Source organism: Lynx canadensis, chromosome B1, assembly GCF_007474595.2.
Source record: "Lynx canadensis isolate LIC74 chromosome B1, mLynCan4.pri.v2, whole genome shotgun sequence".
NCBI classification, from domain to species: Eukaryota; Metazoa; Chordata; class Mammalia; order Carnivora; family Felidae; genus Lynx; species Lynx canadensis.
This window is the reverse complement of record NC_044306.2, coordinates 105595417-105610293: the sequence shown is the minus strand read 5'-3', so window position 1 is coordinate 105610293 and position 14877 is coordinate 105595417. Positions and strand designations below refer to the sequence as shown.

The 14877-nt window shown below is 36.6% G+C and overlaps 1 protein-coding gene across 5 annotated transcripts in view; it reads right to left on the bottom strand.

Moving 5' to 3' along the window:
- The window catches only part of SEC24D (SEC24 homolog D, COPII coat complex component), a 107356-nt gene that overhangs the window by 39136 nt on the left and 53343 nt on the right, over positions 1-14877 (bottom strand). For all 5 annotated transcript variants that reach the window (XM_030313168.2, XM_030313165.1, XM_032592909.1 and 2 more), the window contains exons 9-10: positions 7480-7618; positions 3764-3879 (exon numbers count right to left, since the gene is read on the bottom strand). In XM_030313168.2, coding sequence (XP_030169028.1) covers positions 3764-3879; positions 7480-7618 — 255 coding nt within the window. The remainder of the gene's footprint in view (positions 1-3763; positions 3880-7479; positions 7619-14877) is intronic.

Sequence of the window (14877 nt, the reverse complement as noted above, 5' to 3'; positions counted from 1 at the left end):
GTTTGCCATTTTCAAAACATTTCCTATCCAGAAGTCACAGTCTAATGGGTCTGGGCCAAGAATTTGGCCAGAAAAATATTTTGTTTGGCATAGTGTTTTAAAAAATATTTGAATATGAATGTGTTTTGGGGGAAAGGGAACATACTCTCCAATTATCCTAGTCCCCATACTAACTCCACGTCACTCATTTACAATACCGGCCTTGCCCCTGAAGAAAGTGGAGTAAATGGCAAGTCCTCTGCTTCTACTGACTATTTAGTTTTCTCTTTCATTTCCACATGTCCAGACTCTGCTCCTGGTATAACCAGCTCCAATATCACTTATCCCTGATCCTCCAAATCATACGTTATTGCTTGTCTGTTTTGTTATGGCACTGTAATTATTTGACTCTTACAGCATTTATCATATTTGGATTTATATCATAATTATACACTTACCAGGTCTATATGGGAAATATCTTGAAATCAGGTTCACTATCTTGCTAGCTTTGGTATCCCTCATAGCACATAACCAAGTGTTTTGGACACGTTAGGTATTCGTTAAACATCACAATGAATTAAAATTAAGTGGAGGGGTACCTGGACGGCTCAGTCCATTAAGCATCCAACTCTTGATGATTTAGGCTCAGGTCATGATCTTGCAGTTCATGAGTTTGGGCTCCATGCTGATAGCATGCTATCAGCCTGCTTGGGATTCTCTCTCTCCCTCTTTCTCTACCCCTCTCCCTCCTTCCCTCCCCTCCCCCATTCTCATTCTCTCTCAAAATAAATAAACAAACTTTTAAAAATAAAATAAAATAATAAAATTAGGTGGAGAGATGATATCTTTATTTAGAAAAGAAAAAGGCTGGCTTGGAATGGGGTTTTATATTTCAGGTACACTTTGTATGTAGATATATTCTGTAAAATTTTACATGAAAAACGTAAGCAACAGAGCTGGGATCTTTTCTTCCAGGGGAGCACCATGGTGATTTTCTAAATAATTGCTTACAGATCCACCCTATACTGATAAAGAATAAGGACATGCCAACACAGTTTTCAGTCTGGCTCCAGCACTTTCTATGTGTGTGATTTGAGTATGGCATGTAAGAGCTCTAGGCCTCAGGTTCCCCATGTAATGGTGGTACTTGCCACATGGGGTCACTTGAGAACTAAACGAAACAACACATAAAAAGCACTTAGCACAAAGCATCACAAATAGTAAATATTCAATCAATGCTAATTTTATTATATAAAATTGGTATCAAGATAAAATAAAATTAATACAGAAAAATGTAATTTTGTAATTCTCCTTTAAGTTTGCAGTTAAAAATTAGATGGCAAAATTAAATAAAACCTTTTTCATTGTCCAAATCCCTAAAGCAACTAATTATTATACATTATTTACATTTTTAATTATAATTAAATTTGAAGATACTTACACCATCTTTTATTTTAAAATTTTTTTTTTTTCAACGTTTATTTATTTTTGGGACAGAGAGAGACAGAGCATGAACGGGGGAGGGGCAGAGAGAGAGGGAGACACAGAATCGGAAACAGGCTCCAGGCTCCGAGCCATCAGCCCAGAGCCCGACGCGGGGCTCGAACTCACGGACCGCGAGATCGTGACCTGGCTGAAGTCGGACGCTTAACCGACTGCGCCACCCAGGCGCCCCAATCCATCTTTTATTTTAAACCTTATTTGGAATAATAAAAGGTAAATTAAGCTTACAAAAAAATTCTTCAAAATGTATATAGATATTTTTTATTTGGTTCCTTGCCTGCTGGGTGAAATTTCCCATCAATTAGACATCTGGAACGTTTCCAGATAACAGAGTTTGAAGATACTGAGACTTTTGTTCCCAGAAATAGATTTGACTCTCTGCCTGAGTTTTTACTAAAAAAGCATAAAATCAAGATAATATAGCCTTTTTGGCAGAGAACTAGTAACTGAGAGCATAGTTATTTTTGTACCATGGTTGCAAAGATCAATCAATAAATTTTCCATATCACTAGTTATAATGGTTTTATTACATTTAATTAGAATGCAAGTATTTATGGTCTACTTAATCATTCACCTTCAGTCAATAGCAGTAAAGAACAACAGTAGTTGGTACTTTAGGATTTTTTTGGTCTGTTATAAAGCATGTATACCAATAATGTTCTTGTGTTTCTCAAAATATGTTCAAAGGTTACATTTTGAATTAATAAAGTATTAACTCTTCTTTAATAACTCGTTATAGGTAATGTAGTGAAAAAATCATACAAAACACTAAAATACATGCAAAGTTATATTAACTGAAAAAAATGTAAATCCAATCAGTTCAAAACACTTCTATTTAGGAAAAATGTTCTTTGCAACTTATACTCAATATGTGGACTAGGCCTGTAGTAAACACCTGATAGAATCCTGTGGGTCGGAGGCTGTTTTCTGAGAACTGGGCATCAGTAGGCATTGATATTTGGAAGGGGAAGTAAGAAAAAAAGTCAGGATGACTCTTTCTTCAGGTCTACCTACATATGGTACTTCGGATATAAGCCGAAATCTGAACTGACTGATACCCAAGAAAATATTTCCAAATCACTGAAGAATTTTAAAGGCCTGCAAGTTACCCATAATGATGTCACTTTCACTGTGACATTGGAAAAGGGAAATAGCCAGTCCTAGGAATAGTAACAGACCTGCAAATTCATTCATTCGTTCATTCATTCATTCCACATAATCTGATCAACTGTCTTTCCTGCACTAGACACTGTGGTAGATGCCATAAAGACAAGATTCTTGTCACCAAGGATATTGAAATCTATGAAGAGGGAAAACATTTAAGAAGATTTAAATTTCATGGAGATAACTGCAAAAACAAACATATGAACCAAATTCTATGGGGAAGAAAAAAAATAGAAGACTTAGTAAATAACTACCATAGTGAAATCAAATAAAGTTGTGCATGTGCACACATGCACACACACTCACATAAAATAAAATTTCAGCTGGGTATTACACAAAGAGTAGGAGTTTGCTACGTGGAGTATATATAGATGTAATAGGAGGATGCAAAGATAGTCTGGTCAAAACAATCTTGTCTAAAAGCATGGGGATGTAAAAAGGAGTGATGAGTTCAGAGTACGTGGTGAGTGTTTTATACAACTGAAGACATAGCTGAGGTGGGCGTATGGTGTCCAACAGTTAATGTTTTCTTATAAGGAAAGCTAAATTTTTGAATTTAATTTTTTAGATTAAGGACGTGAGGAGGAGTCTCATGCATACATCATAAAGGAAAGAAACCAGAAGCCAGAATCCCAGGCTCTCAGATAGTCCAAGGAAGATGCTAAGAGCCTTAAATCATTGTGGTGACAACTAGCGTGCAGAAAGGCAGTAAAGAAACCTGTCATTGTCCTATTGGCCATATTGATTGAGCTTCTGCCCTGAAAGGGAGAATTTTCTGAGAGTATTGACAAAACAAAAAAAGCAGAGGCACTATATGGAACTGTTGCTTTAAGAACCCAGATTACATTATCTGATAGGGATATAACAATTAAATTACTGTTTTCTATTTCTGACACCACTTTTTAGTTTTTAAAAATAATCACTGCACTGAGCAGTTTGGCAATTTAATCATGTCAACAGCCTAGAAGCCTTGATCTGCGTCTGAGGCATTTCTACATCCCCATGACACCACCAAAATGCTTTGGTTGTGAATCAAGAGTCAGTTCTTTACATATGAAAGTTATTCACTTGAATTTGACATCAACATATAAACACTTGAAGTCCTGGGAACACTTACTCTGCAGTAATCCAAAGTAGCAACATATTCATAAGATCCTAGAGATAGTTCCGGCTTCTCATAGTGGTCCAGTCTTCTCCCGATGTGGTCCAGATGTTGGAAATAGAATGGTGGAACTAATAAAAACAAAATAAGAGAGGAAATCTTTTGTTTTCATAACACAGACAACTTAATAAGTTCTTAAAATTTATTATGGGAGGAAAAGAATTAGTTGAGGAAAAAAAAGTATTTTAAAGCTAGAATGTAGTATATTCTAAATATCCACTATTTAAAAATCATGTGTTGGAAAGTACAAAGGTTTTCTAAAAAATCCTCTTGCAAGTTACTGATGACACATAACATTTATGATCTGGACCACTGTGAAGAAACAGGGGATAAAAGTACTGGTGTTTTTTAGTTGTCACAAAGAAAATTTAACTACCCCTATTTAATTACCTCTTTTAAAAGGAATTCTGGCTTTTCTAACTATTTAAATTTTCAATACACCTAACAGAAATATACATTGGTTATCTGGACTGTACTATTAACTACAATATTTATTATCCTTTAATTAATAGACGTCTTCAGCCATGGAAAGTTTGCATGGTAATCTTTTAATGTTTGGGCTTCAGAGTAGAGAGGATTACTGTATTAGGGAAAGACTATACCACTAAGACCTCAGCTGAGGAACTCTTAATTTGATTCAAATGTCTAAGAAGGTTAGTTCTGGCAAAGACCTGGAAGTCATCCAACAGCACAGGAACACTTATGAGTCACACACTGAACACTTGGACAAATATGGCCTGGTATCTCTGTGAAAACAAACTCCTGTTGCCTTGAGATTAATAGGGCTGGCTATTAAACCACTGACAATAGAAGTATTTAGAATAACCAGCAATACTCTGGCTTTAAGCGTTTCATAAAGAACAACATTTTCATTTGCAAAACCACAGAAGTAATATGTTTTCTGTTAAAATGAACAACTCAGTCTACTTTATTTTTAGTTGTGAACTAACACTTACAAGACTATTTTCGCAGTTTGGACTTAAAAATAATCACCAAGATTTTTCTATTTTCTTACTATATCATGGCCATTTCTTTTAAGCAAGTTTTATAACATTCTTATGTACATATGGATCTCTGAATTTGGAAAATTCAATGTTTTGAAAAGATTAGGGAAGTGGGAAACTAACAGTCTCAGCTGAGATAAGTAAACTATGAGGGCCTAATCCTGCTATTTTGTTACTTTTAGTTGAGGTAGATGATGTTGGCTATTTAGGATTATGGTGTGATAAATTCTACATAGTGTAACCTATAGTTAAGTTTCATTCACACATCTACATGTAACGCATGAAATTTTTCCTTTTAAAATGAATTTCAGGGGCGCCTGGGTGGCGCAGTCGGTTAAGCGTCCGACTTCAGCCAGGTCACGATCTCGCGGTCCGGGAGTTCGAGCCCCGCGTCAGGCTCTGGGCTGATGGCTCAGAGCCTGGAGCCTGTTTCCGATTCTGTGTCTCCCTCTCTCTCTGCCCCTCCCCTGTTCATGCTCTGTCTCTCTCTGTCCCAAAAATAAATAAATGTTGAAAAAAAAAAATTTTAATAAAAAAATAAAAAATAAAAAAAAAATAAAATGAATTTCACATTCATTAGCATTTAATATTATCTGTTGTGTTTATAAGACAAAATTCAAGTCACACTGTAAATTATGCACTACAGTTGTCTCCTGCATGCCTTTTGACCCCACATGCTTCCCACCGTGTAATCTCTGGACACTTTGAAGGGAAATAGAGTGAAACCATGTGATCAAGCTTGCCGGGTTCTTTCTAACTTCCATAAACCTCTGTCTTCTTTAGACCTAAATGAAGAATGCAGGTGTCAGTGTAAATCTATGGGAGTCTGGCTCCTCTTAGGGACAAATGTTTGAGCCTAGTATGAATAACCCTATAGGAAAATGAACATAGCAGCCTCCTAGAAGCGAATACCCAAGGAAAGAGAATTCATTACGGGGAGATACAAGAATTCTGAGTGGTTTTTCTACCAGGAAGTGGCTGTGCTCTGAGCTGACACTTTGGGTGTGAGGCCAGGGTGTTACACCAAACTGAGGATCTTGGATCTAGAAGCCACACAGATTTCTGATCACCTTTCTAAGAAAGTTGAGGGCTTGGATAAAGACACAGAGGTGTGGGTGATTTTGGTGGAGGCATTTATACAAATGCTGCAGGAGAGGTCTCTGCCTTCTCATCACTCTTCCCCAAAAAACTAAAGTATAGGGAAATGAATTGTCACAGGGCTCCTGAAATCCAGGTCCCAACATTAAGTAGTAGACAATGACTTGGTTGCAGATTTCATCCAAGATGAAACAAGGAATAAATTCTTCCCTAGAAAGAGAAGTAAGGGTGGAGAACCAAAAGAATCTGGCCTCACAGGGAGACCCAACTTGCACTGAGTGGATGCCACAGTTATAGCAAGGAGAGAGGAGAGCCATCCCAAGAGGATGGCAGTTTTTGAGATGAGGCTAGAAACCAATGCTTCCATTCCATAGCAAGGCATTTTTAAGAACTGACCAAAGGTTTTGTGAGACTCACAATGCCACTTTCTAGCCCTGTAAGTAGGACAAAACCATGGGCTGTAATAAGGGGGCAGGGAAACAAGGAGCTCTCCCACCAGAAAACACTCACGGAGCTGAGGTGCCATGAATGCAATGACATAGGCAGAAAGTTGTGCCTTAGCTCACTCATCAGTAGGGAGTAGCCAGCAGCCACAGGACACATGGCTCCTGGGCAGATAGGGTACTATACATTCTTCAGATTTAATGATCTGCAGGGAAGCATGTCTACAAAGACAAGGAACAAAGGAAAACATGTAGAAAGTTCATGCTCTCATAATCATTACATGGTTCTAGAAAAACTCTAGAAACGTAAATGAATGTGGGAATGTTTCAGGCTGAGTATGTGCTTTACTTAACACAAAAAAACTAAAAAAAAAAAAAAAGACACATTATGAATATAATAAATGCTAAGTTGCTTTTACCAAGTTTGTGGGGTTTTTTTTCCAACATCAGTTAGTTCATACCGGAATGAAACTGAAAATACAAAGAATCTGGAAAAGCCCTTCATAATAATGTTTTTTTTTTCCTTGTTAAACAATGCAACATTCATACTGAAGGGGAAAAAAAAATCTATACACATATTAAAGCCCTTAGTTAGTTATACCAGAGTTTTCCTAAATACTGATGAGCTCACATTCAGGAATAATTCAGAGGAATAAAGAGAAAAAAATCTCTCCAACTTATCATCCATAAACACAAATAAAATAAAAGTTCTTTATAATTTCCATAGAAGGAAACCAATCAGAACGTGCCCTATGCCCCTCCCAGCCTCATATAAGCGCATTCATTTGCACCTGCAGTTTCCCACATAAAGTTTCTGTGTTTCTCATTTTCATAAGAAACATTTCAGAAGTGGGTAAGTCCTTTTATTTCCTAATCCCCTTCCACAAAGGCTCAGTTAGAGGCAAAATAAAATTTTACCTCTCATGCTTATAGATGATAAAACTGAGAGACTTTTTCTTTCACAATGCCTCTGAGTTTTTCTTGAATGTGAGCTCACCAGTAGTTAGGAAAAGCTCAGGTGTAATTAAAAGCTTTAATATATATATATTTTCCCCTAAACTAAGAAGTATAATATATTTCAATTAATGAAGAGCTTTTACTAAGAGCATTTATTGGCATCACTTACCATCATTCACACAGTTGCAAAATCCACACTGATACCTCCTTCCTCCTTCAATGAACTGCATAAAGGGGCACATGTAGGCTTTGCACCTATTGCATCTGACTGGTCCATTCTCTCCATGATTTACCAAGTAAAGGGGAGTCTAGAAGAAGTGAAATGAAGAGACAGGTGGGTATAGGACTTCAAGGTACTTCAGAATGCTATGCAATAACTGTAATTTGAAAAGTCTTCCAAGGGATTCATTAAGGAACTCTTAACTCTTAGTGTTTGCCAGGAAGGTAAAGATGCCTCTCTTGATACCTGCTGAATTCAAGGCCATACCCAAACAAAAATTAATTTGTATTTTTATCTCACTAATAAGGACACATGTGTGTTTGTGTATTTATGTATATGTGTGTATATATATTTATCTGTAAGTGCGTGAAGACAGAGAAAAAATACAATGATGGCAATAATATTTAATAAAGCATATGTTAAAAATGTCCTGGACACCTTGTATCACATATTTTGCAAGGTTTGTTTATTGATTATAAATAAGGCAGCGAATTGGGTCTGATTTTAAAAGCATTCGTTTGTATACAGGTCTAGTTTGTCTAGATAGTTCCATCAAAGAATACAAAATGTTTCTTCAAAAATGCAACTATCTGAATAAATATGCAATAATATCCACTTATTTAGGCAAGAACGCTGATTCTGCCTTTTCTGCTTCTTTATCCCATGACAAAATGTACTTTCAGTGTCATTGGTCATGCGTTGCCAGAACTGAAAAAATAAATATTTCCACTGCTCTTCCTATAAACATGCATAAAAACCATTACAGAGCTTGAACGTGGAAAAACTCAGCATTAGAGTCTGCCTTGTTTTTCAGCCCTTCTGGCTTTCAGAATAAAACCACAAAGATTCTTCTTGTTTTTATAAATCTCCTTTAAAGATAACATTTCTAGAAAAGCTTGAAAATTACAGGGTTTGGCATGTTAACTGTGTTTTTCTTTAAAGAAAAAGATGTAGCAGACTGCTTTTTAATGGAGACCTGAGGAGGAGGAAGAAGGTGGCGGATGAGGCTGGGTCATAAGGCCATTTTCTACTCAACTTACAAAACTGAGATTTATTGTTTGTCCCTGTCCAGATGTTCAGTGTGAAAACTAATCTACTGCTGAGGTTTGAGAAATGAGTTGTGAGGTTTCATAGCAGAAAACAATAACACAACACATATCAGAAAACAATAACAACAACCACAGGTTTAGTATAATACATAAAAGAATCAGGGAAAGGATAAAAAAAAAAAAAAATTCAGGATCACTTCCCATTACCTCTGCATTGGCCTCTGCCCCTCCTCTTGCCTCAAGGAAGCCAGAAAATGGATTGGATTTTCTTATATGGGGTCTCTTCTGATCCACACCATGGGCATAGCTCTCGTGCCCCACTGGTAGGATTGTGACAAGGGTTAAATGATGGATACATGAGAGCATTGTGCCTGGCACAAAATTGTTGGACAAAAGGTAACTGGTGTTGTCGTATCTATCTATACAGAACAACCTTTCCTCTCACAAAATCACTCAGCTCAGAAGAGACTGTGTTTAATGAGAGAATTATAGTTAGATAGGTTTGAGTTTCTAAAGGCATTTGTTTATATAAACATGTTAATTAGCTAACTTGTTACTGTAAACTGCCACTGTTAAAATGATCTAGAAGAGAGGGAACCTACCTTCCAGGATATTCTGATACAGGCTAATGGCTAAAGTTGAGAGCCATGGAAGATTTTAAAAACCCTCCCCAGGAATTTGACTTAAATGCATACATATTCAAATATTGACACATACAATACTTTTTAATATACACTGTGTTTGAGAGGCAAAAACTGACAAATGTTTGTCCTCTTTAGCTGGCAATAATAACTAATCTGAGGGAACAAAAGGAAAGCAAGCAGAAAGATACAGGACCCAACCAGAAATTGTCAGGACAGTGAATGGAGGATTAGAATAAGAAGTGAAAGATAACAAAAATGCAATAACAACATAGCTATTTCTGGATCAAAACTATCAAGCATGATTTTGTTGCTGTTCTTCTCTACAGCTGCAACCTCTGAGATCAGAAGATGTTTTCAAGAATTAAACCAGGGAGAAAGTCTGCAATTTGCCTGCACTCCAGCCAACTTTACTTCTCTCATCCTTTTATTTTGAGAGTTCAAAGACTATAATCAATTCCCTGAGAGACTTTAGAAATATGATGCCATTATTTGCCAGACAAAGCAGAGGTAACAGGAGGAAAATTAACCATATTTTTACTGATATGATTTACCCAAAGACAGGCCCAGCCTAAAATTACTGTGAAACTGTCGGCAGCTAACACCTTAGCATTCCAGTCCTGGCAGATTCAAACTTGCAGAACCAAAAAGTAATGTCTAGTAATAAACTGGAGTCGAGTAGTGACTGTATCTAGGCTGTTAAATACATTTACATTTTTTTTTTTCTGTTTTCACTCTTTGGAAACTGGATGATGGATAGGTAAGTAAGGTCTTCAGACAATTGAGGTGACAGTAAAGAATGTTAAAAGCTTTTTAACTGTTTACATTTTCTTTGGGGGCAACAGAACAAAGTTTCTAAGTTACACTGCCTTGTTTCATCTCTCTCAGGCCATGCTGAAAACTATCAGAGATTTTCTTTGCTCTCTCCAGATGTCCGCTTATCTGTTGTACAGTAGTCTGTGTGAGCTCATAAATAGCTAATCTCACTTTTCTTCTCAGTTCAACTTTAGTGTATATGGCTTTAAAAAAAAAATCTAATTAGTTTCCCAAAAAATCTCTAAGTTTTTTTTTCCTTATCAAGAACATTATATCATATTTACTTTAAACTCATTTCCAGATTTTATAATTTTGTTTATAAATGGGCTTTAATCTTTTGGCTTCTAGTATATTTCTGCCTGCTCTTTCTTTTCTGTTCTCCTCTTAAATAGAAAAAGTATTGTTGGTTCTGATCCTGTGTGGCATGAACTTATACAACATGAAAGTGATGGGGAAGCTGAGTTAGGAAGAGGAAGAATAACATTTGAATCTTTTGCTTGTAGTTTTGGATTACCAGGGCTATGCCAAATACTTTACTGATACTAATTTTAATTAGGATGCTTTAATTGAATAAAATGTCTCTCTTTTTTTTGTGCATGTATAATACCATGCTCAATTCTGGGCCACAAGAAAGTATATAACTCACTGAGAAATAAGGTTGAGTGTTATTTTTTTTTTTATTTTTATTTTTGGGACAGAGAGAGACAGAGCATAAACGGGGGAGGGGCAGAGAGAGAGGGAGACACAGAATCGGAAACAGGCTCCAGGCTCTGAGCCATCAGCCCAGAGCCTGATGCGGGGCTCGAACTCACGGACCGCGAGATCGTGACCTGGCTGAAGTCGGACGCTTAACCGACTGCACCACCCAGGCGCCCCTGGTTGAGTGTTAAAATGATGTAACTTAAAAGCAAAGCAAACAAAAAACCTTGGGGTTATTTTTCCAAGTAAAAGGAATAGATAATAAGATGTATCAATCAATAACTCCTTGGTACTACTACTACAATTTAAAATGTTTTCTCATATTAATATATTATCAGTTTTCCCAATATTCCTGTCATTCTCTCAGGTAACTGTAACATTTGTACAGTAGGGGCTGGGTATATGATGTGCCTTGGTGGGGTAGTCAGTTGATCAGGATAGAAAATACACGAAACAAACAAGCATGTAAATATGCAATTAAAAGAGCAAAGTAGAATTAGAATAGTTGAGAAATAGTCATTAATAAGAATTGTCTTTAGCTTAAAAAGCAATGTTAAACTATTTGAATCGCATCCCCAAAGAAAAATACTCAAGAAAAATGAAGTACAATGTAGAAAGATCCCACATGAAGAATTCTTATAATTTGTAGCCTATGTCCTTTGTTTTGGTATCTCTATAACTAAGAAAAGTCTGAATATACAAGTCCTGCTGTGTAGTCTCTCTTTTAGGCAAGTAATGAATACCAGAAATATTAAATACCACCTAAATATTAAAAGCTTATAACCAAACCTGGAAAGCTAAGGAAAATATGAAGGTGTTTTTATAGCACAGATCCAGTAGATGGCACTGTGCGACTAAAAATTAAAACAAAACTACATAATTTACCCGGTAGGTAATAAAATACTCAAGATAATTATGCTACATTCATTTAATGTAGCTCTAATAACATTAAACTTCTGTCAGCTATTACTGTCACAAAATTAAGAAACTTATACTTCTCTTGAAAGAAAAATTAACAGTTAAAAATATTGAGGGAAACAAAATTAAACAACATGAAATACAGGTTACTTTAAATATAAATTACATAGAAATTATAGAATCTGCCTAAATTACTGAAGATAATAGTCCAGAAAAATTTACGTTACGTTTCTAATCCCCTGCCAACTTTTCCTTGACTCCATGTGGGGAAACAGGCAGCCCCAAAGCACAGCGAGCAACCTGAAGACAGCCCAGCCCGGGAAGAGAAGGGCATGAGGAAGCTGATGCTCCTGCTGCCAGCGTCTACCTCCTGCTTGCCACATTAGCATTCCAAGCACAAAATAACAAAGCAAAGTCAGAGAAGCTTGCATCACGGTGCTCAGGAGCACACTGTGATGAAGAAATTATTTTCTAAAGCAAACATCTATCTTCCTGCTGGAACATCAAACCATAGGCAGTGGTGTGCGTGAAGGGAGGGGTAGGGCAGAGAGGCCAAATCGGAGATTTCAGGAACACCCTGCTGTAGGAAGGTTACACTTGCCCATATCCAGGATATGGCTGGGCAAAAACTGTCTCACATTGCCCCACTACCTGCCTCCTTATTTTTCAGCACCAGAGTTCTAAGTAAGAGTCCTAGAAGTTCTAATCACGCACACAAAAATTCTGTAACAACCTACCCTCCCTCTGTCTTTTAATACTTGTTTACTAATTGTGAAAAAATACATATTTTCCATTTTCAACATACACTTCTCTTCCCTTTTTTCTCCCTTTATTTCCTTCAGTAGAAGTATCAAAAGAGGGGCGCCGGGGTGGAGCTATCGATTAAGCATCTGACTCTTGATCTCAGCTCAGGTCATGATCTTACAATTCGTGAGTTTGAGCCCTTCATCAGGCTCTGTGCTGATGGTGCAGAGCCTGCTTGGGATTCTGTCTCACTTCTCTGCCCCTCTCCCACTTGTCCTATCCCTTCTCTCTCTCTCTCTCTCTCTCTCTCTCTCTCAAAATAAATAATAAGCTTAAAAAAATTTTTTAAAGTATCAAAAAAAGTAATCAGTCTCCTTCCTGGACTATAACATTGTCTTCACATGACCAATAGTCTACTTTACTTAGTGCCTGAAAGAAATACCTTAACAGAGAACAGAAGAGAACAGAAAGAGCAGGCAGAAATATACTAGAAGCTAAAAGATTAAAGCCCATTTATAAGCAAAATTATAAAATCTGGTAATGGGAGAGAAATTTTTTTGCTTATAGTGGGCCCTAAATCAGATCAAAAGTTTTATTTTTTTTTAAGTGTATTTATTTTGAGAGAGAGAGAGATGGTGAGCAAGGGAGGGGCAGAGAGAAAGAGAGAGAGAGGGAGACAGAGAGACAGAGAGATTGAGAGAGAGAGAATCCTAAACAGGCTCTGCACTGTCAGTGCAGAGTCTAATGCGGGGCTCACATTCATGAGCCATGAGATCCAGACCCAAGCTGAAACCAAGAGTCAGACGCTTAACCACTTAACCGACTGAGCCATCCAGGCGCCCCTCAGATCAAAAGTTTTAAAGTAAGATAACCTGCTGAAATGTAACACAGTCCTCCAGCTTGATAAAGGGTCATATTTAACATCAATTATATTCCCCAGTAAACCTCTATAAATAGATATCTCTAGCAGCAATAGTTTCGTACTGTCAAATGTATTTTGGCATGTAGCTACTTCTTGGGATTGGAGTACTGCTTATTTTTTGGATCTATATCAAGAAGAGGTCAGCTGATAACTTAGATTAATCAGGGGGATGTAAGGAGAAGCATGGAAATGGTATGTGAAAAGATAATCCAGAACCTGTGATGAACAACTACCCTTGAAAAATGTTAAACATTCAGACTATTAGACATGCTGGAAGACGAGCAGGGTTAGATTCCAGAGGATTATGCCCAGAAGCTAAAATGAAAAGAGAACCTGTATCAAGTGCACTTAGTAAAGACATTTCCATAGGACAGAGAAATAGGAAGCAACTTGTACATGTTTTCTATTTCTAGCCTTGCCATATAGGATATTCAGTCAGCTTACATGGAAAGAAAGGGTACAGAGCAATAGGTACTTACTGTACACATATTTCCTAAACAGCAGTACTGTTTTGTTTGACTTTTTTAAAATAACAAATATAGCATGAAAGAATATTTTCTGAATGCCTTTTAAAAATGTTATGCATCTTCTGAAAAGAAACAGAGCTTGATAATAAAAACATTCAGTGCACTGTACTAATTCTAAACATACACTTTCTTTTTTTTTTTTTTTTAGAGAAGTATGTTTTATTTATCATACACACAATGCACCATAAGAAAGCACGCAGATTATAATTGTCTATGATTTCAGTCCAGGGTTGTCAAACTGTATTTTGGAATGAAGCAATCTTAACGTCTCTTGGGAGTCATAAAACTTCTTCTCATTTTGTGAAAATCTTTATCCACCTTTTTGCCCAAAAGTTATTGCCTATACACAAATGTAGCCAAACTCTATTACACCACACAATGAGATGTTAAAAATGCCATGACGATGTTCCATATTTACTTTCATAGATTTCCTATATCAGCATTTTTATTTATTTTTTAATATGAAATTTATTGTCACACTTTCTAAGGATGTTTGTAGTTGGCCTTTGTTAACCTAAAGCTTTGTGTTTTCATATTTCCAGAAAAGTATCCTCTTGTTAAATGCACTTCAAAGATTGTTTTCAGCTTTTTTCTCTTCAACATCACTGTAAGCCTATTTATTCCTATAGCTATATCTAGAGCTTGTGTTGGATTTGAACATCTTTTTAATTTGGAAATGGATCCTTTGCATTGAGGGGATGTGTTTCGTCTTGTCTATCCAGCATTGAAAAATTCTGAGAAATTTTACCGATTAAAACCTACAATACATGTAAGACCATAACTATTATGTATTATCTATAGTTTAAAATGCTTTCAAATATATGAAAATATCAATTTGATATTGAGATACTCCACCTTGGGAGTTGGAATTGCCATCCATGGGTTCAGAAGGGAATGGAGGGTCCATGATGAAAAGTGACTTGTCCAATAAATTGCAGGACTGCAGCTTGAATTCTCACTCATTTATTCCATCTATTTGCCTTCTCTGTGATACATATACAGAAACTGCTTTGCAGACTGTTTCTATAGAA